At 41.3% G+C, this 26075-nt stretch overlaps 2 protein-coding genes and 1 long non-coding RNA gene across 4 annotated transcripts; 2 read left to right on the top strand and 1 right to left on the bottom strand.

The window, feature by feature from the left end:
- The first annotated feature begins 402 nt into the window (after positions 1 to 402).
- Positions 403 to 17371, top strand: GPNMB (glycoprotein nmb). 2 transcript variants are annotated; one of them, XM_085226192.1, is made up of 11 exons: positions 403 to 601; positions 4917 to 5066; positions 5758 to 5901; positions 7238 to 7408; positions 8482 to 8640; positions 9100 to 9408; positions 10478 to 10624; positions 11307 to 11409; positions 12221 to 12426; positions 14776 to 14863; positions 15394 to 17371. In XM_085226192.1, exons 1-11 carry the CDS (start codon positions 532 to 534, stop codon positions 15545 to 15547), a joined length of 1701 nt encoding a protein of 566 aa, XP_085082318.1. In that variant the 5' UTR covers positions 403 to 531; the 3' UTR covers positions 15548 to 17371. The 2 variants fall into 2 exon arrangements, with proteins under 2 accessions (XP_085082318.1, XP_031409792.2); XM_031553932.2 differs by having other exon boundaries at positions 10502 to 10624.
- LOC116216751 (uncharacterized) lies at positions 10566 to 17632 on the bottom strand. The gene is made up of 3 exons (XR_004160135.2): positions 17469 to 17632; positions 12323 to 12490; positions 10566 to 11397 (listed from the first exon to the last, which is right to left on the bottom strand). It is a non-coding gene; the product is annotated as an uncharacterized LOC116216751 (long non-coding RNA).
- Positions 17633 to 17714: 82 nt separating this feature from the next.
- On the top strand, positions 17715 to 23729 carry MALSU1 (mitochondrial assembly of ribosomal large subunit 1). The gene is made up of 4 exons (XM_085226193.1): positions 17715 to 17915; positions 18959 to 19137; positions 21659 to 21740; positions 22965 to 23729. Exons 1-4 carry the CDS (start codon positions 17762 to 17764, stop codon positions 23141 to 23143), a joined length of 594 nt encoding a protein of 197 aa, XP_085082319.1. The 5' UTR covers positions 17715 to 17761; the 3' UTR covers positions 23144 to 23729.
- The last annotated feature ends 2346 nt before the right edge of the window (positions 23730 to 26075 follow it).

The raw sequence follows: 26075 nt of genomic DNA on the forward strand, positions 1-26075 counted from the left end.
GATCAACTCTGATCAAGAGCCAAGTCCAGGGAAGTGCTAGAATCAGCCAGTTTTCATTTAGATTATGGTTGCTGCTCAGGGTGTGGGAAGAGAAACATGTTAAAAGTAGAGACCAGTTCATCAAATGCAATGAGCTGTTGCAGTAACACTAGCAAATCAGGCTAGGGTGAGAGTTAATTTGGATTTCTGGAAGTAAATAGTCCTAATTTAAAAACAAATTAGGTATAAATATTGATCAGAGTGCAAAACCAATATAAAAATGCCTGCAAGGTAAATGGTGTGGCTCTAAACAGGTCTCACAGAAATCCCAGGGAATGCTGAAAGCAAAGGGAGTGAGTCATAAGCACATGAGCTGAAAGAAGCTGAAGACAAAATCATGCATCTCTGCTTAATTCCATCACATGATGAGTCCTGGAGCCGTTCATTTAATTGGAGGGCCGAGCACTGGAGAAACTTCATTCTCACTTCTCAGTGGAGGCTGAAGGAGTTACTGCTCTGCCGTGCACACCGGCCAACGCACAGCCTGGCACCATGTGCGGGGCTCACCGCCACCTCGCGCTCCTGCTCCTGGCCGAAGCGGTCCTGTGTGCTGCTACCATGCGTGAGTGCCTCCCTCACCCCTTTTCTCCCTCTTGTCCTGCGATGGTGCTTGTAAAACCTATTTGCTCCCTGATATGTAGTGATTGCTGAGGCTATACTGAGCTGCAGAAAAATGCCAAGAGCTGTTTGCTGTGCTCCACGGGTAAACAGCTACGCTTGGTTCATCTCCTCAAATTTCTAACAATATTTCTCTGGCTCAAGTATAGCCAGAAAGGCAGAGGCAGGATGGATTTCTCGTAGTTTGCTTGGCTGGGAGAGGCTGCCAGAGCTCCAGGACACTAGGAGTCCAGGAATTAGACCCTCCAGCTGTGGTGGTCAGGCTTGGTCCCTGGCTTCTTCCCAGACTCCCAGCTTGACTTCCAGTCTTACTGACTCACTGAGCTCAGTGCTGGCAACCCAAAATGGGAATTGGGGGTCAAGTTCCCGAATCTGCAAGAAGGAAACTGAAGGCCTTAGCAACTGAAGTCAGGCTGAGCGTACCTCTAGCCTTGTGCAGGTACTTGTACAAGGCTAGTAACCATGGGTACTTTCCCAGACTTTGATGGTGTATTGCATCAGAACTTCCTCAGTCAGATTAGAACCATTGTATTTAACAGGATTTCTCCCCCATCAGTTCGTGCACTCCAGTTTTGGTGGTAGCCCATGTAAATTTTGACCCAGCAAGAAATGTCACAGCTCAACTGTGCCTAACTTGAAGAAATAGCTGTATTTTTTGTGCTTAGAACCTATCAGCTGCTAGTTTCATTTACTCTCCTTAACTCCTGGACTTTCAGAAACAGTGAAGAAACACTTCTTCCTCCATGCTGTTCATGATTTTGTTTTTACATTCTCCTGTCACCCACTCTCTAGGCTATTTGCTTGTTCCTATCTGGAAACAATTCCATCCCTTTGGCACCTTTCTCTGTATTTTTCACTTCTCTGATACTCTGCTCGTGCTGTAGAGAACAGAGCAGCATACAGTATTCAAGACACGAACAAACACGTGGGGAATTATACAGTGCTGTAACAATGTTTTCATCTTTACTCTTTAACCTTTACCTATTTTTTCAACTATTCCTGAGCACCGCATTCAAAACTGTAAAGATACAAGATCTCATTTTCAAGTGGCAACAGTAGATTAGAGGCTCTTGTTCTGTACAAACAGTTCTGTAACAACCCAGTCAGCCTTGTTCACCTGCTCTCCAGCTCCCTTGGCAGAACTTGAATGTATTTGCGAGGAATGCGCTCCTTTACGGCACATCATATTAATCTGCTGTTTCTGACAACTCTGTTCTTCACTGCTGTTTCTACCAGCTTGGCCAATTTGAGCATCACGCCTTTTATAATCCTCTAAATCTTCCCTGGAAGTTTTAAAAACTGGCAGCACAGTTGCCAACTTTTGTTTCACGGCCATTGGAGCAGCTTTGAGCAAGACGTTACACGTTATGGTTAACAGCTCATTTATTTCACTCTTGAATAGCTTCCACACCTTTTGAGCCACCTGATCCAGATGGCTTTTTTATTTGTTGATTTGCTCTTTTTTCTTCACTTTGAGAGAGATTCTCCATCACTGTGAAGGAAATTCTGGCACAGAAGTCCCTTAGGCTCTTCCGTTGAGCATGAAAATGTCAACGAATATATTTTTATTTTTGTGTCACCACTTTATCTTCCCTAACTGTTGCTTTTGTATCTATACCCTCTATTCGCCCTACAGACTTTCTGGCAGGCTTTCTAATACTTCTGTATTTAAAAAAGTTTAATTAGTAAGTTTTACATTTTTGTAAGTTGTTTCTCAAATTCTCTTTTGTCCCACTTTATTATGTTTGCACATGCAACTTTAGAAAGTTTACGTCATTTTCTCTCTTCTTAGCTTGGCCATAACATCAGCCTTCTTACATTCTGCTCTTTAACTATGCCATCTTTTTATTGCTGTTCTAATGCTGACTTTCTCTCTTTCATGGCTAACACACTAGCACAGGAAATGCTGAACTTGTCTTCTCTGTTTTTTTCACCAAAATGAGAACCAGAATGAGAAAGAAGAACGTCCATCAGAGTGTGATCTTTTCTCTTATGATCACCTCACCAAAACTATTACAGTAATCATTTCCTTAGATTGTATTATTACCCCATCTATTTTGAACTAAACTGCTCTAATTTTATGTCACGACCAATATCTGTGCTTGAGTGTTTTTCATTGTTACAGAAGAAATCCATTACAGCTTTCCACTCCTTTAAGTTCAGCAATGGAAAATCTTCAGTTCCATGTGTTAGCTGAACTAGTGGTGAAGTATTTTCTCATCTTAAAAATGTCTCTGTCTTGTCCTGAAGCTCTTGTGAAATGTTTTATATTTGATTGAAATAAACAAAGCACAACGGGGAGGCACAGAAATGCCTCAAGAGCTCATGATTTAGAAGCAGTGACCACAGTTATTACTAAAGCTGGACAGGAAAATGACTTCTAAATACAAATATGGCTATTCAAAATTAAAAGCATTTATAAAATTAGAACTGTTCCAGCTCATTTTGATGAACTGAATATTTGGGGAAAAAATGGTTGAAATGTTTTGATTGGACAAAATCAAAACATTTTTATTCATCACATAATTTTTAGATAAAATCAAAGAGAATGGGAAAAAAAGGGAAAAATTCATAACCACTTTCTTTCAAATAAGATGACATTAATTTCTTGACATAACATGTGATCAAGCACAAAAAGCTTTTGTGAAATATTTTTATGGTTTTTATAGCTTCTAATTTGCTGTTCTTTTCCGGGAGGACAATATTGCCCAACTCTAACAAAGACTGAACATAATATAGCATGTGATACAAGCCATGAGGAAATACAGGTCATGATGTTCTGCTCTGCTCACATCAAAATATCTTGAATCTTCAGGGAAGTCTTGATTCAAGATATTTAAGTGAGATTGCAAAGAGTTCCTGTAGGGCAAAAATGTATAGGAGAATATGTGTCATAACATCTGTGGACTCTTTTCCTTGTACCTTTCAGTCCTAAGCCTCAAGAGACCAGGGAGAGAGCTGCTTGCTTTGAGGTGACCACTGAGATTGGGACTGGCCAAGGGATGCCCTCCCAGACCAGCAGCCATCTCACTGGGTGATAAAACATCACGAGAGAAGCAGCTCCTGCCTATTCTCTGGTGCTGTGCCTCTGGCTCTTCCCTGCAGTAAAATTAGGAGTCACAAGACCAGGCTTAGATTGTCTACACCTGCTCTGCAACTTTTCCAAAACCGGGACAAGCTCCAACACGACTGGTTTTGGTACAGCACACATAGCCATTCCTGCCCTTCTTACAGGTCCCTGCATCTTCCCTGAAATCATCCATCTCTTTCTTGCACCCATGTATAAATCCCAAAAGCATCCAGTATCTACTAACTTTAAAATAAAGAAGAAATCCTGACTCCCTTGATGCTGGGACAGAATGGCACACCCAGCAGTTACCTGATTAAGATGACAGAGTTGTTCAAAGCCTCCAGGCTTTCATGGAGCTCTGCATATGAGTCTACTTATGAACATGTTTTTATGGTATCCTACAGTGTTTGACATGTTTCTACATGTTACTTGAATATTTATTTTGCTTTGCATTCTTTGAGTACTTTATAATAGAGAGGGATCCTCTAAGGCCTGGGAAAAGTCTGAGTCCCTCATTTGTAGTAATATGAGAAGAAAGAGATTATTAACATTATTTAATCTGAGTCATTTTAAAGTAATAGGCATGAAGCTAATGTGTTTTTGCTGTTACACTGTAAACACATTGAATTTACTATTCAGCTCTTCATTTCCTTTTCTGCAAACACCAGCTTCTGTTACACTTGGCTCCAGCCCACTCACACAAACTAGCAGCCACTCCACCAAAGAAGCATCAATGGGTCAAAATTTGCTTCCAGCACAACCTCCACTAGAGCACAGCTCAGACACAGTGCATGTAGCCTGTTCCCTTTAAGGCACGGGTTTATCACCTGTCCAGCATAAGGCATGCAGCAGTCAGGCAACCTCTTTATAATTGTTCTAACTGTTGCGTGCTTATGTTCACTCATAAGAACAATGGCTCTGATACGGTCAAAATGTTGTAAAACATTGTGTTCTTTCTCTGGAGAGCCTGCAATAGAGCAAGTGGAAAAATATCAGTCCGTCAGAGGTGGAATTGCTGATTATAGTTGATTAATATAAAGTTATATATTAAATTTATATTAATATAAAGTTATAAAGTTCTAAAACTTTTCTGAAGAGGACCAGAATACAGTCATAACAGGAAGGCGTGATGCCTTTATAGGGTGGGAGGGAAGACACCAGCCCACTGCATGTTTCCTTTTCTATCCAGGGTTTCAAGATGTGTTGAGCAATGGAAGAACTTCTCCTGTCATTCACCACAACAAGATACAGGGCTGGTCTAGTGATGAAAACAAATGGAATGAAAAACTTTATCCTTTCTGGGAAGACAATGACCCTCGGTGGAAGGACTGCTGGAAAGGTAATCACACACACACAATTCAAAGACACAGAGAAAACTGGCCAGGTAATCACCCTCACTGGAGCATACAGGTGCTGCAGCGCTTCTTCACAGGTGCAATATTCTCAGCTGCTGCAAGCACTGCAAAGTAGGGATGATCTGCTCTGATACCATTAGCAGCACCTTGTCTGAAGAAGCAGAATAATGAGCTGTTCCAGTTACTGCTTTCCCATACCTCACAGCATCAGACATGAATAGTTAGCTCGATGTAGTGATGGCCAGGGCTCTGGGATAATGCTTTGTTTGAAACATGCCCTACAAGACATATAGTTTCAATTTCTACCTCAGTAGGGTGCTGCAGGCTTCTGTTTAACAACTTCTGTGAAAAACCTGTTTATTGTCTCCTGGGCTGAGCCAAGTTCTAAATACAGGGGAGAAATACAAATATTCTCCTTTGGGATATATCAACCTCATAGCTAAAAAATCTCTTTTAGCACTAGGAAGGAAATGAATGACAGATCAGCATCTTACGTTGGGTGGAATTCCTACTGTTCTAAACTAGGGCTTTGATCAGAACTCAAGTGATTTAGGAGTACAAATCTCCTGGGATAGAAAGGAGCAACCAAGGAAGTGCTTACTATGTAAATAGTGCACAGTTGAAGGTAGCTGCTGCTCTGACAAATGCAGTGAAGATCAGTTCTGGTTTTTACAGGAGGAAAGGTGACAACCAAACTGGTGACTGACAGCCCAGCACTGGTGGGATCCAATGTGACCTTTGTTGTGACCCTCCAGTTTCCCAAGTGCCAGAAAGAAGATCACGATGGCAACATTATATACCAGAGAAACTGTACCCTGGGTAAGTAGCGGCAATCTTCATGCTGGTGTGAAAGTGGAAATTGTTGAAATCATTAGAAGTACACCCTATGAACAGTGGTCATGTTGCTCTAAACTGATAACTACACTAGAGTCTAACCTGTCATACCATTTTCTTTCTTTATATTGCTGCATTAGTTTTTGCATTCTGCATCTCCTACGAATAATGATCGGTTAATTTAAGGACATTTGTCTTCACTTACAGTGAACTGGCCTCCAAATACTTCAATTGGCTTTAATTTGGCTTCATAACAAAACAGCTGCTGCTTTTCATCTCAGTCACAATGTTGCAGTCCCTGGCTGAGTGCAGGTTCAATTGATCACTCAGTCACACTGTTTTCCTCAAAATTTATAAAGCTATTGGTTTATAAAATTGACTTTTTTTTCCAGTTTGGGATTGTAGAATTCACTAACAAACTAACTCTCAAGAAAGAATAAATCTCACATTCCCACACTTTAAGTACTAAAAAATAAAAAATAAAAAAAATAAAAAAAATTAAAAAAATTAAAATCAAGCAATCACTTCATAGAATAATCATCTTTTTATCTTATTCACGTGTTTCATGGGGGAAAAATATGTAACAACTTTGATGTTTGAAGCTGCCAGTCCTGGAGTGAAAGAGGCTGTTGTACATTTCTTCCTCTGAACTCATAAATCTTCAACACATTGTATAATGATGAAAGTAATTTTCATTTTAAGGCGTAACAACTCTTTCGTTTTCTTCAGCCTAGATTCTACTTTTTCACTGTCTAATATTTTGTTAACTGCTGATATCCATTCCCTACTTAATGCTCATTGTGCTGGTTGGGAAAGGAACCTATATTTTATTATTCAAAAAGGAATTGAAATTCAGGTCTAAGTTATTCGAACAGAACTTTTCTGACAAAACAAACTAAAAGTCATTTCTTCACAGTGTTTCTATGGCTGAAGTTTCTATTTAAAATTTTGAATTCTGCTTGCCAAATGTTGGGGAAACTTCACTGGCTCCAGAAAAACACTACAATGCCATGTAGTTGTCAGCAAATTTTGGAGAAGTAATTTTAAATCATGTCTGGCTCATTACACAGTAAATTTTTTAAGCCTCAAAATAAAAAATTCTAAGCCAGAAAAATTTGGTGTCTGTATTAAAAACAAGAAAACAACAACAACAGAAAAACCCACATACATGGAAAAACTGAATGTCAGCTGAAAAATAACCCAATGTACCCTGTTGTTTAAGGCCAGTGACTTTGTCATAACCTGGCGTGTCTGCCTCCTGTTTCCTCACTTGCTGTGAAATTCTCACTTGACCAGGAAAGTGTCCTGTTTCTACACTTAGATTCCCCAGCCCAGGATCAGTATGTCTACAACTGGACTGAATGGATCGACAACTGCAGCTGGGAAAACTGCACAAGCAACCACAGCCATAATATATTCCCAGATGGAAGACTTTTCCCTCATTATCCTGGCTGGAGGACAAGGAACTTTGTCTATCTGTTCCATACATTTGGTTAGTACTGCAATGTACCTCAGTTTGGTTGATGCTGCAAAGCTTACATTCACTCATTTTTTCTAGTATCTTTCAATAAAAGTTCTTGAAAAGGATTCCACACTTCTTGAATGGGGACCCCAAATTCATTGCCCATTTTTCGAAGAGGCCACCAGTTGTTCTATTCATCTTCTGCTAGGTCTGGAAATTGCGCATTATCAGGAGATCTTTTTTAAGTCTGCATTCACAGAACTACCACTGAAGAAAATTAATTTCCTTTCAGTGGTACTCAATATAATTTTCTAGGAAAACATAGGGTCTGAGGTCAGTCAGATGATTTGCTGGCCAGTCACTGCCACTTCAGATTCTCAGATTTTATAGAGAGCACAGAGCTGCGTACGTTCACATCAGTTTAATGGCACAGCAATTCTTAGCTCTGGGGAGAAGGCAAAAACTGTCATTGACTATGTAATACTGTTCTATTCACAGATGCTGATTTTCAGTATTTCCAGCTGTGAGTATGTAATGCCTCGGCTATTTCTGGCACAGGCTATGTACTAAATCTTAGAATCCTAATTTAGCTTGAGAAAATCAGTGTTATCATCAACATCAGCATGAATAATAATAATATTGTCCCTAATTTTACATAAAGGTGATGTTATTTACCTACCTCAATCAGCTGGAAGACAAATAAACAAATGTATATGAAGGGCTATGGGGTATGAAGCATTATATCTTCTTGCTACATTGAAGGCAAACTTAAAATGCCTAAGAGGTCACGCCATCCACTACATAATCCTAATAACTCAACATAATGTAATTTCTTTGCAAAGATGTAAGTGCCTTGGCAAATGCTCTTCCTTAAATCAGTGAAATGTGGGATATCTTTCTGACATCTTTGAAAAAAAAAATAAATGGGAGGAAATGCATTGTAAAAGTGCTCCCCAAACACCTGCCAGATAACTGAAGGACAAGTCTGAACTATACATTTTGATTAGGCAATCCAGGAGTCATGAAGATAAAGGTTCTGTGAAAACAATTTCTTGTAGCTAAACTCAAAGGAAAATATATTACAAGTTCATGTTCTGTTTCAGGTCAGTACTATGAAACACTTGGACGATCTTCAGCAATTTTTTCAGTCAACACTGCAAATATTACTCTTGGCAAACATAGAATGGCAGTATCCATTTACAGGAGAGGGCACTCAACATACGTTCCCATTGCAAAAGCAAGTACCACTTATGCTGTAACAGGTGAGTGTGCTGAAATAAACTGCAACAAAATACTGGGAGCATTTGTTGTTTCACTGTTAAAAGAAAGAATTCACCACAAACATAATCTGGCATGAAAAGAATGCACCAGCCTGAGAAAGGTTTTTAATACAAATGTGATATCTCTAGCAAATTCCCTAGAATAATGTAATTAATCTCTGTAACTATCTCAGTTGTGACATCTCTACTTGATGTGTTTACTGGAGGAAATGCAATTTTCCATTGATGCCTGTGATTCCTTATTTGTTTCCATACCTCTCTGGGTAACTGTTTGCCATTGACTTGGAAGATCAGTAAATCAAATTAAACTAGAAACCCATGTTAAAGATACTAATGTCTCACATTCTGACTCTTGTTGTTCAAGAACTTTGGAACTGTTTGTTGTTTGGAGCCAGATACGTGCACTTCACTCATTTTCTTTCCTTTTTTTTTTTCTGGCAGACAAAATTCCACTATTTGTGAGCATGTCCCAAAAACATGACCGCAACATCTCAGACTCCATTTTTATCAAAGACTCACCAATCACATTTGATGTGAAAATCCACGATCCTAGCTACTACCTTAATAATTCCGCCATCTCCTACAAATGGAACTTTGGAGATGGAAGTGGCTTATTTGTAGAAAGCGGTGCCACTACATCTCACAGCTTTGCTCTGGAAGGAAACTTCACTCTCAATTTAACTGTTCAAGCTATTATACCCGTGCCTTGCAAGCCAGTAACACCCACTCCATCATTGCCCACCCCAGCAGGTAAGAGTTCATCTATCAGCAGTGAGGATCTATACTAAATCTCTAAATCATTAAGTACATATATTTAAAACTTCTGGTATTATCCAAGAAGTTCCAGGAAGCTCTGCAAGCTTCACAAATTGGTTTAGAGACAGAAACAATATACACATAGACATCATATACACATATTTAAAAAACTAATTTCCATTTATCACCACGGTGACTTAAAGGGGTCTTCACATAGACCCAAGCATATATACATCTATTTTTATATCCTCTACTACACCAGAGCAAGTGGTTGTGGTCTTGCCCACTCAAGAGACATCTTTTGAGGTAAGATGTAAATTTTAAGTAAGGAAGAAGTATTTCAGAGCCAGTTCCTTTCTGGTTTGCATTAATCTCCACCTAAAATTAAATGAGATTGGATTGAACTAGAAAAACATTTACACGTATTTCAAAATATGGGGTTTCCACATTGCATTAAGCCAAGAATGGCTTTTTCACTTTAAATTTATGCACAACTATATTTCAGAACAATCTTCATGACAGTCAGCATTTTTTTAACATATCAAAGGACTTTAAAGTTTGCAAAAGGCCTGCATTTTCAGCCTGGGTAACTATATAAAACTACCAGTGTCAAATTGTAAAATCTGGCTATATTTTTCAAATTTCACATTTTTTATGTGGTTTTAATGAAATATGAAGTGAGAATTAAAAGGCAAAGAAAAGAGAATTTTCACTACTTCCCTATTAGCTCTAATGTAGAACAATGGAAAAATACTTGCTTTCTAAGAGAGCATTTTAAAGCTTTTGTTGGCATTTGGAATTACAGTTGATGTGGGAATTTTAAAGCTCAATTATACCAAATCTTGCAGTCTCACTTTTATTTCACACAGACAGGGGACTGGCAGAGTTTACTCAGGCCACTCTAGGGTTCTACAGAGCAGCTTACCACATGTGTTTTCTTTCAGAATGATCCCACAAAGATAAACGTATTACTGCATAGCTGCAAAGCAAAACAACCAGTGACATATGTAATGAATACTATTGAGACAGTCATGCTCAGAATCCTTCTACACTCATTCTAAAGATGTTTCTTTCCTCAAACCAACAGTAATGACTGAAGGATCTTCTAATTCAGACCCTTCTGTCCCCAATGAGACAACAGAAGACAATCCTGATGGAGGTTGCCATATTTACAGATATGGATACGACACAGCTGGTATCACCATTGTAGGTAAGGATGTGAGTCAATACCTGGAGCAGAATGAAGCTAATGTACTACAGATATGGTAAAGATAATGTTGGTTTAGCCAGTTTTATCAGATATGTGAGTCCCACAGTCAATCCTTCTCTTGGACACAGCTGGCATTTTTAAAGATTAACGCACACGTAGTTAACTGGCTTACTTTGGTTTCTTTAGATGCTCTGACAGGTCAGGTCTGTAGTGAAGTTTACGGTACCTTGGTTCCAGACAAGTCTTGATCTTCTTTTGTCTGGACACCCACTGATGGTTGTTCCCATGCTACACATGGGTTTCCAGGCACTTGGGCTGGGAAACAGCTGGTGGGGATACAAGCTCTATCATTCTTTTCTATTCTGAAACACACTGGCCAGAGGGACCACATAAGGTTGAGCTAACCTTGGCATGTACAGAAGCCGTGGCTACTGGGAGGTGGAAGTGGTTTTGTGAAAGAAATAACTAACTCTAAAAGAAAAATAAAGCGAAGCAGAAAGGCACAATCTCATAGGGAAAGTACTGGAATATTTCTCAGCTTTCAAACCCTTCAAAAGGAGCACAAAGGGAGGAAGAAGGTTATGGCAAACAAGACCTGATCTGAGCATCAGCCAAATACTTGAGGTTCTGTACACACAAAGTTGTCATGTGTCCTACTGTTGACATCTGTTTCCTCTCCCAGAGGGAATCCTTGAGGTAAATATTATTCAGATGACAAGCATCCAGATGACAGAAAGTCAAGCTGAAAATCCACTGGTTGACTTTGTTGTTACCTGCCAGGGGAGGTAAGTATGTAAATGAAATTGTCAATCATCTTCCTTCTTTAAAAATAATTAGGTGCTGGAACACTGTCTGCACTTAGACGCAGCAGAATGAACAAAGTTGGGAACACCACAGTGTTTCTATTTCTTGACTGGAACTAAAGATAATGAAAGTCTCATTTGTAAATTATGTCAATAGAAGCTACTGCCAGGCTCACAGGATACAGAACAAATGGTAGGCTGAACTAAAAGTAAGAGAACTAGATACTGTGGAGAAGCAATTCTATATTTTCCTGGCAAAGATAGGATTTCAGCACTCATTGTGAAATTGGAAGCAGCCTACTGAAGTTGGAAGGAAACAGTCCCTTTTCAGTCTCTTTTTTGACAGAGTAAATGGGTGTGTCTAAGCAATTTCTTAGAGAGAAAAACGTTGCACTAATTTTCCTAGCTCCTGGAAGGGGATTTGAGTTGAGAGGCATGAGAACCATAAAAATTGCCTTGGCAACACAACTGGAAAACAATTTACCTCTCTTAAGCTAGTGTTCACTTTTTTCAGCACATGACACTACACGTAAGAATCCGTATTCTTTTCATAATTATGTGTATTAAAGGCAACGAACTTCGTAAGTCAATTTGTGGCAGGTTTTTCCTGTGATCACCATAAAATGTAAAATGCATAAAATACAGATAATATGTACATACCATCTTCATAATCACAATGGTATCACTGGTAAGCAAACAAGCATCAGAATAAATCTGGGGCAGCAGTGCAAGGTGTCCGTAAGTGGGGCTAACAGGATTCCACAACGCAGCATATTCTCTCTTCCCACCCCAGTCTCCCTACAGATGTCTGTACAGCAATTTCTGACCCCACGTGCCAGGTGTCTCAGGGCATGGTATGTGATCCCGTCATCGTCACTGAAGAATGCTTACTCACCATTAGGAGAGCTTTTGATGAACCTGGAACGTACTGTATAAACATCACCTTGGGTGATGACACGAGTCAAGCCCTTGCCAGTGCACTTATTTCTGTAAATGGAGGTGAGTCTGTGCAGAGCAGATGCGGGTTGTCTGTGAGCAGTTTCTCCCTATGGTCATTTATCTGCTGAGAAGGGAACACAAGAAGGTATATGGGAGTTTTAGCATGCCTGGAGGCCTTAGCCATCCTGCGTGAGAGGTCATACAAAGATAAAAGACATTTGCTTCCCTGTGAAAATGTTAAATGTTAGAACTTGGTTTGATTTATGTGTACAATCTACAGAGTACAATTATAAAAACCCATCAGTAACGCAAAACATGAAATATTCTTTAGCTACAGGTTATTTTTGCTACTCTGTTGGGAGAAAAGTAGGTAAGGGACGTGCCATTCATCCTACTGCACACATGGATACATAGAAGACAGTAAGGAAGGATTTGGCTCATTTGAAAGAGAACCAAAGCCTATAGCTGAGCAGGCTGCCCTGTGCCCTCTTTGTAGCTCATTGATCTTAACTGAGTTTCTATTTCTACATAAGATGAACCAGGCTCTGGAAAGGCCTGAGTCATTCACTGATGATAAAGTGTGCCCTAGGTGACTTTTCAGAATAGGTTTACCTTGGTCAGATGAGTATCACTGTATCTCACTCACAGTTATTCAAGCAGTCTTTGACAGAAACAGGTATTAACTTGGCCTCACTAAGGACCCTAAACAATAAAGCTGTCTCTCTGCTCCCAACCCATTCCCCTCCTGACCTCTCACTAAATGTCCTAGTGACTCTTCTGATTTATTTAATTGCCATCAGCCAAGAAACTGACCCTTTGAAGTCACTTGCCACAGTATTTTGGCTGTTTTTATTCTATCTAGCTTAAAATTAGCTGTGCCTAAATCAGTTCACGGTGACTAAGACACAATGTCTGACCTAATTGTATTTCAGCTCCAAAAGACAGGAAAAAAAATGAAGTAGGATTTTACAAAAGTGTATTCACAGCAGCTAAATTTAGCCTAACAAGACTGTCTCCCCAGGTTTCCTCCTGAAGGAAAAGCTAATTTGTAGTCTGGAGCTTTATGCTATAGTCATTGCGGAAATAGGATCTAAGAGAGGCTGCTGCTATGAATCACCTTCTGGAGGAGCCCACCTAAAGTTTGCAAACATTTCCCATGTGCCATGATTTGCACAAATTTCAAGGGAAAATCCCATCTGGTACGCGAGCATACCTAAACATTAGACCTTTGAAATTTGGCAGGACTGTGTCTGGGTTTGCAGGCATCGCACACAAGCAGCTTTTAACCTGTTCAAACTGCTGTTGAATGAATTGCAGTCCTACGATTTAGACCTGTCCCATCAGTTTGCTTTGCTAACTAGTCCAAGGAGCTACCTTATTAATAAAACAATGTAAATCCCTACACTCTCAGAAAAATTATCATGTGAACAAACAGTGAAGTCAAGCCTCCATAGATAGTTTATCAACAAACAGAAAAATGCATGAGGCACATATACCAGGTAAATGATTTAATGTCCTGATTTTTCATAGATATCAATTATCAATCAATACACTGGAAAGTAAGTCAACATGCACCTCTAGGTTACTTCACTGTATAAAAATTGTGGTTAATACGAGGAGCAATAATGTGTCTCAGTATTCTCAGTGAATGGGTTGAAGTCCTTCCAATGGGCTGAAAAATTAAGATACGTAACACATTAAAAAAGAATTGTAATGATGCACCTTCTTCTATCACATACAATGGAATTTGGAACAGAGTGAAATTGTCAGTGACAAGCCAGAAGATAGAGCTCAATGACAATCAGAGCCCAGAGTTAATTTCCCAGGATAAGAATGTTAAACAGCAGAGCTCTCAGCTCTTGAACAAGGCAAACAAGCCTGGGTCCATCAGGCTCTCAGCCAAGCTTTGCCATCTTAATATGTGGAGCTGAAACAAACAATATTTAAGAAAGTCTATTTGTTTTCCCTTTTCCTTACCTCGTGGCTATCACCCCTCGAACCAAAGTTGATTCCTACATTACAGCTTATGAAGAAACTACATCTCATACTGGTCCCCTAAATGGTCCCCTAGCTTTGCAATCAGCAGGGAGCCCATCAGCTCCACCTCATGGGATGCCACCACGGGTCCCTCAGTGGCTGGAGGAGCCACAGCACGTCTCTGGAGCACTGCACGTGCAAAACCAGCAGAGCCAGCCCACTGTCTGGTGGCACTCAGAATTAAGCCGATCAGGCTGTGAAAGCACCACCTCTTGCCTAAGTCTCTGACTTCCAATGCTCAGCTTGCATTCCAGTATTTGAAGTGCAATACAGCCATTAAAATAGTCAGATAAAAATGATATTTTCTCGAGAAAGCCAATTTCACTGTTAAAACAAGGCTAATTTTTAATCAAGCTGCTCTCTGAACCCTAGGATCATCCTCGGGGACAACAAAAGGTGTCTTCATCTTCCTTGGTTTGTTGGCTGTGCTTGGCGCCATTGGGGCTTTTGTCCTTTACAAGTAAGTTGCTAGGACTAAGAACAGTTCAAGGAACTGACAAAAACATTAGTTAAACTAGCACAACCCACAGCTTAAATTTGTGTTATCTGTATTTTTGCTTCTTTTTTATTGTTATTCACAAACGTTCTAGCAAACATTCAAGAATATGAGATTACTGACTTAACCGATAAAGCTATCAGAAAATTTGTGAATATTTGAATTTAATAGAAAATTACGTTTGGTGCTCGTATGCATAAACGGCAATAAAAGAAGGCCTGGGAACAGCACGTAAGGAAACTCAAACTGCATGATGTGATTTAGTATTCAGTAAAACTTAACAAATAGAAATTTTATTTAGCTTTAAAACTCTTACAAGTAGCGATCAAGAATTAATCATCAAAATATATTAAATAACTGACAGATTCTCTGGGAAAAGGGTACTGGGCATGCAGAAAGTGGTTAAAAGAAACACATATCTGTGCACTATATGCTAAATGTGGACCTTTGCGTTCAAATGTCATTCTGCACCTAACTGCACATGTTCTTTGCAGGAGATACAAACAATATAAACCTATTGAGAGAAGCGCAGGACAAGCAGAGAACCAGGAGGGACTGAATGCTTACATCAGCAGCTTCAAAGCCTTTTTCTTCCCTAAGAGCACGGAGAGAAATCCTCTATTGAAAAGCAAACCAGGCATTGTTTAAACCTTTAGCTTAATATTGACTTAGATTATGTACAAGACTGTATCATGATTTTGTTGTTGTTGTTATAAAAAGAAATTAGTAAGGTAAAAACACATCTAAATTGATTGGTAGCTCTGGGGGGCTTGGTGCAATTAGAAATACCAAAATAGTCCTTCTTAGAAAACAAAGGTAGTTTTGAGCACTTGCTGTTCTTGCTTGTGATCTAGGATACGCTTTTCTAAATAACTAACCCTCATGCCTTGTGTTTTCTTACTTTTGGGTTAACTAGATGCAAAATTAATCAGATCTAAAACCTGCAGGGAAAAAAATATTATGTAAACAAGCAAAAACCAAAACCGCACAAATACTTAGTCTTAAATAGACAGTTCAGTATAGTTGCTTACCACCTTAAAGAAGATTCAGGTCAGAAACAGGAGGCAGATACTGGCTACATCTCTGGAAAGAAACTGCCATGCTATACTCCCAGGCACAAGCACCTAGCTGCTCACGTTGGTTCACTGTTGGTCCTAGCACAGGCTTGCCCTGCACCACCTACCAGCTCCCCACCAAGCAAATCCCAGCCTCTGGGAACCTCCACAGGCATTGCTGCTCACATGCAGTTCGGCAGCCACCACACTTTGCAGGGCAATGGCATTCAGTAGTGTGCAGGCAGATAGGGCTGGACACAGCAGCTCACTGCTGTTGACATAGCTGCCAGTGCACAAGACTTACTATAACCTGGACCACAGACACCCAAGCAACGATAATAAGGCCCACCTGTTTGTTTTTTCCTGTTGAAACTTACTTTTAAAGATATTCTAATTTCTCTTTGCTCCTTCATTCCCTCTCTTTGACCACCTTCTCAAAGAAAAACCCCAATCTACATAAGACACCATGCTTCAGTCATTGCTTTGCGTCACCCAGCTTGTGCTGGGCATGTGACTCTACACAGTCTATTTCTGAATACAGAATTCTTTGAAGATCTATATTTCAATACACTTAGCTTATTCAATCTATCTTACAATAAGCCTGACACATACTGTTCTCCATTCCCAAGGCAATGAAGAAGCACAGACATATTTTCCTGACATCTGGGCAGGCCTGCTCACCATTTGCAATCTGAACACAGCCTTCACTATCACGTCCACATTGTGCACAGACATCACTTGAGGATATATGATTATGACACACCTGTGAGGTTAGGTCTTCAGCTATAAAAATTCAGTAGCCTTTTGTTTCCACATTCTCCAATGAATTGTACTTCTTTTGTAGCCATTTCAGATGTATAATTAGCAGTACCAGGTCTGGTTTTGTTATGTCTTCCTTACGGATAGCAAACACCCATCTAACCATAACTGGGCATCCAAACAATTCCCTGACTTAAACAGAAACTACTTTTCCTGTGAAACGTGCTGTCTGAACGTTACAAGGCCTGCCATCAGCCTGAAGCTGACTTGCTGCCCAGGCCTGGGGCAGGACAGGGCTTCTACCAACACTTCACTATGATGACCTGCTATGAGGCAGAGAGAGATGAGCTCTATCACAGGGTCAGGAATAAAGCGGGCTGCCAGTGACCCAAGCTACATACAGAAAGCACCTTGTTTGGAGAACATTTTAGGAGCTGTGTGTCTTCTCAGGCTTTTGTACCGATATCAGCCTTCAGGTACACTTCAATTTTTTTTTTTTAATCTTTTACCCAAGAGTACAGCATGGTGTGCACTATCTTTTTTTACATATCATGTCACTTTAGTTTTATCATCTGATTTTGCCTTTTCAATTGCAACTACCATTCTGTACACCTTTAGTTTTAAACAATGGAATCTAGCTGCTGTATTGACAAATAAACCTCCAACGACTGTCAAGAGCACTCTCCGTTTGTCTTGCAAAGAGTCAAATAGGCAGCTTGGCGAGTTGTCTGAGTACTGACCAAATCAGTGCCTACCTGCAGAAAACTCAGGGCGATCTGCCTTAGCCTTGGTACCTTTATGCAAGCAGGACGCTCAGCCCAACCCCGCCCTCACAGCGTGCCACACAGAGCCAAGCCGCCCCGCCGCCATTACAGCGCCGCCTCCACACCCCGCCTCACCAAAAACGGCCCCCGCGCACGCGCCTTTTCGCGCCCTACGGTGCAAGCAGACCGACAGCGAGATAAGCCAATAGGCGCGAGGGGCGGCCGGCAGGCCGGCCAATCGCTGTGCGGCAGCCAGGCCGTGGGCGGGTTGCGGGACGGCCGGAATGTGGCGGGCGCTGCTGGGAGGCTGCCGGCTGCTGTGGTCCCGCTCCGTCGCGCCCGCGGTTGGGGCGCCGCGCGGGGGCGGGGGGTCGGCTGTGAGAGACGCAGGGGGCGGCGGAGCGGCAGCCGCGGCGGCGGAGCGGCGGCAGGCAGCAGGTAGGGCCCGCGTGTGGGCCGTTATCGAGTGTCGTCGGAGACGAAAACGGGGAGGGTGGATACGGAGCCGGCTTCGTGGCCCCATCCGTGGCAGTACTTGCGCGTAGCTGCCATTCCTTTGTTTGGCTCTGTCTTTGTATTGGTGAATGCGGAGCGCGGCTTTGTGGCATTGCTCGGTCCGTGCTACCGCAGCGCGGTGTCGGCGGGCTGAAGTACGCACACGGCTGGTATGTGGCTCTTAGGCAGCTTGGAGCTGACCTGACGTGTGATGTGAGCAGAAGGTAGCGGCACCCGTGTGCAGGGCTCCTCACCGGCACGGTTAGAGGCATTTAAGGCAGGCACTCGAGCTTTATCTGCGGTACGATGACAAATCTGCAGCTCCCTGAAAGGAGGGGTAGTGAGATGAGGGCCGGCCTCTGCTCCCGGGTAACAGCAATAGGATGAGAGGTGATGGCCTGGCAGTAGGGTGGGCTGGTGGCTGGGTTGGATGATGTGGGAGGTGTTTTCCTTTAAAGGCTGTGATAATCCCTGTAGCAGAGCAGGAAAAGAAACTGCATCGCATTGCTCTGTTTTAATACGTTCATTTCCTCTGCTTAAGAGTTGAGTTTCTCACACTTTACCCTGGCCTGCTAGAGCCTGTTGACCAAGCACTGTCGAGGAATATTCTTAATGTGTTCAAAATGAATGTCTGCTGAAGTATTTTGTGTTTATTCATCTTGATTGTCAAATATCTGGTGATGGTATCGACTTTAAGATGTGCTCACGAGAAATAAAGAAGTTACCTTAAGGAAACTGTGACGTTTGCCAACTGCTGCATGCATCTAGAGAGCGTTATTTACCAGAAGAGAGCTTTAGTACTCAACTTGGATGATTTTAAAACATAGCTTTTAAGCTGTTCATGTTGGATTGCCAGTACCAAACCAAACTTCACTATGAGTGGCTTTAATTTAGTTCACTGCTATTTTGCATCTTCGATAACTTGGAAGTGGCTGACTTTTGCAAGAAAGAAGTTATCATTACTGCTGTTATGTTTTCTGTTCCAGACACTTCTCTTCCAAAGTTCAACATTGACTTTGTTGTAAATCTGCTGAGGCAAGAGAATGCAAAGGATATCTGTGTCATCCAAGTACCTCCAGAAATAAAATACTGCAATTATTTTATAGTTGTGAGCGGATCTTCAACACGGCATCTCCATGCAATGGCACATTACATGCTGAAGATGGTAAGACAGTTCCCACTGTACTCTCTCGGTTGGTGGGAGTGGTTTTAGGTCAAGATTTAAACTGTGAAATTAATTTCCCTGGGCTTACTGTTATACAGATACGCCGGGCAAGATAAAATTGCATATCCTCATGTCATTTATTTTTGAGAGCATACAGCAACTAACTGTAGTTTTCTTCTTTAGTGGTGCTGCTCAACATGTAGAGATTGTTTTAAAACAGACCTCTGTATTCAGAGCACTGATGACAGTAGCGCAGGTTGGTGGCTGCAGTGAGAGTGTTTATCAGCGATGAGAAGTGGCACTGACAAACTGTGTTTGTGTCTTCAGTTCAGCATGCTTCATAGCTATTCCCACTCCCTCAAAATAGCCTAATCTGACTGTTCTCAAACCCTAATCCATCAGATCTGCAGGTTTTCAAATACACTGTAAGACCAGAAGAAAGATTGCATACTCTGAGGCAAAGCATTCTCTCCTGGGCTTACTAAAGCAAATTGCTATTAAACAGTGACTGTACTGTGCATGTGCAGAAGGGAAGGAGAAGCAGCAGCCATCCTTCACAGAAATCTTGTCCAGTTTGGCTTTGGCAGAGTGTGCTTTTCAGCACAGGAGCATGGGTCAGAATAAGAGTACAGGTAGAGCTTAGTGATGAGGATCTAACTCTGGGAGGGCAAATCTTTGAGGCCAGAGAAGAGCTGTTCTGATTGTTAAAAGCGTGGTGTGAAGAGTGCAACTTGTCCCCCTCTTGTTCACCTTTCTCTGCTCCTAACCTGCAGCTTGCCTTCTCCTCATACACATCTTTTCACTTCCTGGCCCTGTATTTTTCCTAGCTCTTTTATTTTTCTTCTAGTCCTGTTGGTTTCAGCTATGAAACTTGAGGGAAGAAGAGGGGGATGGTTTTACTTTACTCAGAGTGGCAAAGTATACCTGGCATTGGAAGCTCAGTGGGCTAAAAGGAAGCTAAAGCCTAAGCATAGCAGGTGCTGGGGCAGCTGGCTAGCTTTAGTACTACCATACTTGCAGTGTTAAGGAATGTAATTACTGGCACTGAAATGCAGATGTGCCTGTGTGTAGTGTGAGGCCTTCCCACTCTTCTAGCAGCTTGTAAGCAGCAAAGTCCCAACTGCTGCTTGCTTCTTCCTGTCTGGTGTTGTGTTAGAGGAAGAACATAATGCTTGTCTTTATAATTTGTTCACCATTAAACAGACAGGGCTAAAAGAAACCTGTGGTGGAGATCAGCCTCAGCCTTCCTATGTTGAGTAACAGGTCTTTAGTTACCTTCTTTTAAGGATATCTCATAAGCTACTTTACAGAAATGTAGAACTACTTCTTAATTAAGTTATGGCCACTCTGTTCTTTGCAAGTTGGGATTGTTGTCCAGCAGGTAGCATTGTATGGAACAACCACAAACAGTTACATCTGATGGTAATTGATCTCATATTGAAGTAGGATTCATTTCCTGACTGGCCATACTATTACGGTCTTATTTTGTAGAGTGTCTTTCAAGGCAGAAAGGACTGCTATTGCAGTGCACCTGTACTGTTTCCTTGCTCTGAAATAAATATTTTCTTAGTTTCCTTGTTTTAATTGCAGCTTGAAAAAGGTTTCCATGTTTTGGATAAGATGCTTGAACTAGAGATAAGGTAAAACTTTGAATAAGGAGCTGTGAAGATTCAGTAATTTCAGTATTGTATGGTTGTTTTTTTTTTTGTTTGTTTGTTTTTTAATTCATGCTTGATATAAACAAACTGTACTTAAACCTCCAGTTGTGAAATTGCTCCAGCTCTGGGGGATGCTTAGATTCTTGGTGTTGCAGGTAGGAAGACTGGAGCCCCTCCAGCCAATGTCTGCAAAAGCTGATGTGTTGCATAGGAAATTCCTTGCCTCGCCCCCATAGCTTCTGCAGTCCTGCTTTGGGCTGCCCTCTCCTCTTTGTCATAGTAATTCATAACTTGTAAACCTGAATGCTGGTCATATTTTCCCCGCTATGCAATGAGTGCTCAGAGCATGCTCTTGAGGCAGGAGACTAATTTGCCATTTCTGTGATGCAGGGTCAAACTTGTTTTCTCCCCCTCTCTCCATTCCATTGGGCATCTCCATTTCTCCAGCATAAAACAACACAAAAGATACATGAAAGGAGGCAAAACGTGATGCTAGTGATAGTTAGATTCCCCATAGCTCGTGCTAGGGAATCTGCCTGCAAGGCTACTTCATTGCTAAGCAACAGTTTAGTATTCATCTTGAGGAAGAAATGGACACAAACCTCATGGGTAACTGTTTGGGAGCTTTGGACATTGGAACTCCAGGTCTGATAGTAAATCTCACTGAGAGATCTGTATTTATTTTCCAGAGCTGCAGCTGTATATTTCCGTGCAGCCCTCAAAACCATCGTTATTGTCTACCGATTGTATTTCAGATTTAAAGCAACTCTACGCAGCTTGATAAAGTCAAGTTTAGCTGCCAGCTCTGAGTGTGTTTAAATGAACGTGAAATATTTCATTTACTGCTGTTGCTTCTCTCTCAGTACAAGCATCAGAAAGAAGAGAATGATCCTCACACTCGGATTGAAGGGAAAGAGACAGATGACTGGCTGTGCATTGATTTCGGTACGTATTTGTGAATGTGACCAATCTGACATTCTGCACGAGCTCTTTAAGGAAGGAAACATCACAGTGAGCCCTGGTTGCCATGAAGAGTTATCAGTACTCTGATATTTTACAATTCCTGTTGTTGATACACCCCATGGAGCTACTGAGTTAACTTCCACTAAATATCACAGCGTTGAGAAGAAAGCAGAAGCTACTCTTCAGTAGCTAAAACAGTCTTAATAAGTTGAACATGAGACTGCTGAAGACAACAGCTGCTTCAGTAAATTTCCTCAAGTTTGTAGAATGTCCATTTGGGCAAACAGGGGCTCTTGGTATGCTGCTTGAGTAGTGAACTGTTGAACAGATTGCCACTGCCTGTCATCCTATGACACCAGGTAAAACCACAGTCCTAAAGAAGTTGAGTTTGGTATTTTGTTCTTAAGCGTGGAACTTTCCACACCAACGTTCAAGGCTTTACCCTCAGAGAGTGGCATTGCAGCTTCACCACCATCTCTATAATCTCACCCTCTGTGTCTTGGCTTAAGAGAGTATGGGTGAGAACGCACTGCAGCCAGTGATGTTCAGCTTCGGATACATTACTGTTGATGATGTTTGATAATTATAAACTGAGAAGTAATTGAAATTGAAGGGTATAACCAGAGAAAACATATTAGAAGTACACTTGAGTGAACTCTTCTTTTTTGCTATTGTTTTAACGGAATGAAACACTGTAAGAAAACACTTATTGCAGTAAAAGGGTGAGGCTATGTCAAAGTTTGAGCTCAGCTGTTTTATGTTAAAAAATATGAACAAAGCTAAGAAGCATGGGAAACCTAGAGCAAACTAATTGGCTACAGCTGTATGTTGTTGATAATAAAGGGAAGCTGAAGGTTCATCTGTAGATTTAGGGAAGGAGTTCATTTAAGTAAAAGTTCTTCTGGCTTACGATTTCTTGGGGACAGAAGGAGGACAACTTCTTTGATCTGGAGTTCTGTGAGACTGTTTTAAATGAGAGCGCTGTCCTTCTGCTGGCTGTGTTCTTGCATTCTGCATAAGGAATGACCAGTTCCTCTCCGTTGGAGCTGGAATCAGTGATTGAGGAAGAGACCTAACATTCTTACCCCACCCTATCATGATAGAACCTGTATTTGAGCAGTTTCAGACTTAATCTGATTCACTGCCCTGAACTATGCTGCAAAGGACTCTCACTGCTTATTTATTGTGTTTTTTTATTCTGTGCAGGAAGCATAGTGGTACACTTTATGCTGCCAGAGACACGAGAGACTTATGAACTGGAGAAGCTGTGGACTCTGGGTTCCTTTGATGACCAGTTAGCACAGATGACTCCACAGTTACTGCCAGAAGACTTTATATTAGGACTGACTTCTGAACAGCATGATCAACTTGTGACAAGAACTTAAGTAGCTGCTGAGGTGCCTTACTAGAAGGAGACATGAGTGTGCCTCAGCAGACTCAGGAGGCACAGCAACTTGGCCATCACTAAAGGTGATCAGCATAAACCAGTGCATCAAAAGAGCTACCGGAATGTCATAAAGGGACATTATCATAGGGGTCCTTCCTGGAAGAAGGTGTCTCAATGGAGTTAGCAGTGAGAACAGTAGGAAAAGACAACCATTTAAGCTACTTGCCCCCAAAACTCAGGCACAGCCTCTGCAATGGCTGTTTTTCTAGCATCTTTGAAAGGCTTGCCTGTGGTGGCAGCGCATGCTGAAGTACCTTTCCTGCAAAATGGCTTGAGTGCTGTAAGGTAAAACTACATTAACTAGTAAAGTTTAAATGAAGCTTCTTGTGTGAAATCAGTTGCTTTTGATTGAGGCGAAGCAAATCATGTGCCGAGTTGAAGGAAGAGAGAAAACAGTGGTGTTGCTGAGCATATAAAAGCCAAGAGTAGCAATGACAAACGTGTCTTGAATTAACAGAATAGTAAGACAGTTCTTCAGCCGAGGCCAATCTGTTTTTAATAAAAACACAACTGAAGAACTTCAATTCCTTGCCTTCATGTTAAAACATTCAGCTCATTATTAAGTGCACAGCTAGCCTCTCTCAGTTTTCCTCTCACCTGGTTCCTGGAACAGGGCACTAAGGAACATGCTGTGGCAGTGTAAACCTTCAGACCTTTTGAGGTGGGTGAAAATAATCCTAGAGGAAGCCCTTTGTTACTCAGCATAACTTGCTGTTGGACAGATAGTTCATCACTTTCAGATGTCATTGCACACTGTTCTTGATTAGCAACTGCTAAAATCCAGCTAGAAGAGCTTCAGGATGGTAACAAGTCTTGTTTTCTTATTACAGAACAATGCTTTCATTGCTACATTAGGATCTCCTTCTGGAGAAGCTTGCTTTGCATCTGGATTTTGCTTGGTTTGTAAACAAAGAATATCATTTGCCGTATTTCAATGTGGGTCATTTATCATGCTGAGTCTGCCGTCTTATTTTAGGAGTAACTACTGTGAACTCACCTGCTCTTTGATAGAAGGCAGCAGATAGTTATGCAAATTAAACAAGGAGCTTTAATAAATATAGTTAATGAACGGAGGTAACACCAAATCTGTCCACAAAATTAAAGTGTTAGTGGTAAACGTGTCTGCAAAAAACAGTTTGCAAAATGCTTCCTGATACTTAGCAACAAGCAATTCACCTAGAGGAACGTTGGCTTTCTTACACATTGTGGTGGCTTCAAAATCAGGCATTTCTTCCCAGGAGAGATAGATAGAGTAGCTTCAGATTGTTCCCTGAAAGCCTTTCCTGCTGGAGATGCGTACAGCTAGCTGAATAGAGGCAGACTCAGCACACATTACCCTATTGTATGCACTCTCCATACTTTCACATTTAGTAACAAAAGAACAGTAATGAGAGCCTAGAAAAGAACAGGAAGTGATAGGGAACAGCTGTCATGTGAAGTCTAGGACTCCTACCATTGGAAATGAATTATAATAAGGAAAGTATGAGACAAAAACACTAAGATGCATGAAAAAAAAATAACAATTCAATGTGAAGGCACATTGTGAAAAGAAGTTGGCTGAAAAATCCACTGATTGCTATTAATCAGAAGTTCCCTCTCAAGAAGAACACTTCTTCACCTCTCGTTTAACGTAAGCTGTCATAATCTGCATCACCCTGTGTGACACACTGAGACTTTGGCCTGACTCTTGAATCCCTAGAATTAACAAAGTCTGGCTGGTCACTGCTGTGCAACACTAAATCCCTTTGGGAAGAACACCTGGGAATGTTTCTCCTCCATGGATATAATGTGAGACCCTCGTGTACAATAAAAAAGCCCCTATGTAGTTTGTCCACTGAGACAGATGCACCGATCAGTCTTCTACAAAGGTGTGTTCAGCCTTGGCTCTGTGCAGGATCCCATGACAATGGTAGACAACAATGTGAAACTTTGGTCACCACATCACAAAATTTCCTGCTCTGCATTTGAGTAACTTAGTTACCAGGCAGTGTCTACATCCATCAGTTAAGCTAGCAGCTGTTCCAGCCCAGCTTACCCGGCTTGAGTGCTTACTCCACTGATTTCTCATTCATTTTCAAACCCCATGCTCAAGTACCATGTTGAGACTCTGCTTTCCTGCACAGCATACATGCTTCACTTGATGGAAACTAACATAAAGAGCGCATGCCTTTGAAACTGCAGCTCAAGAATAAAAGCTTCATAAGGTTAGAAGCAAATAAAAGCGTCATGATTAAGCAAATGATTAAAAAGTCAGAGGTTTAACGATGGCCGATGCACCAGCATTAAGGAGGGAAGCTTAATTTATGTTGCTCAAAGGGCAGGGATGCCAGGTCTGAGAAGTGAGCTCAAGGGAAGGATGAGCCCAGTTTCCCTATAAAATGCAGTACCATACACAGTGTTTTCTGCAGACATCATTTCTTCAGTTCTCTCTTTCTGCTGATTGGTCTTCACGGCTCATTTACTGAGACAAGTGGGAAGATGCAAGAGTTTGGAAAAGAAGCCTAGTTTTCCACTCCACTTTAAAAGATAGAGTTATTTGTGAACACTCTTCCTCATTCCCCAACACCTCCCTCTCACCTCGGAGCTTTCACAATGAAATATCTCATTTCAAATAACATTAAAAGGGATCTAAATCAAGAGAAAAAACCACCTCGCTGGGGATCGGTCTAACTGAGGGTGCCACCTTCCTGACAATGGGTGGGTCTGGGACAGAGGAGGTGGAGCAAGGTGAGATACAGGGTGCCATATTTACTCACTAATGAGCAATCCAGGCTTCTGGGGCCATGCTCATTGCCCAGCTGCACCACACACAAAGCATCAAAGTAAAGACTGGGCAAAAAGCAGCTGAAAAAAGAAAGTTTATACTACAA

This window comes from Meleagris gallopavo, chromosome 6, assembly GCF_905368555.1.
Source record: "Meleagris gallopavo chromosome 6, MGAL_WU_HG_1.1, whole genome shotgun sequence".
Taxonomy (NCBI): domain Eukaryota; kingdom Metazoa; phylum Chordata; class Aves; order Galliformes; family Phasianidae; genus Meleagris; species Meleagris gallopavo.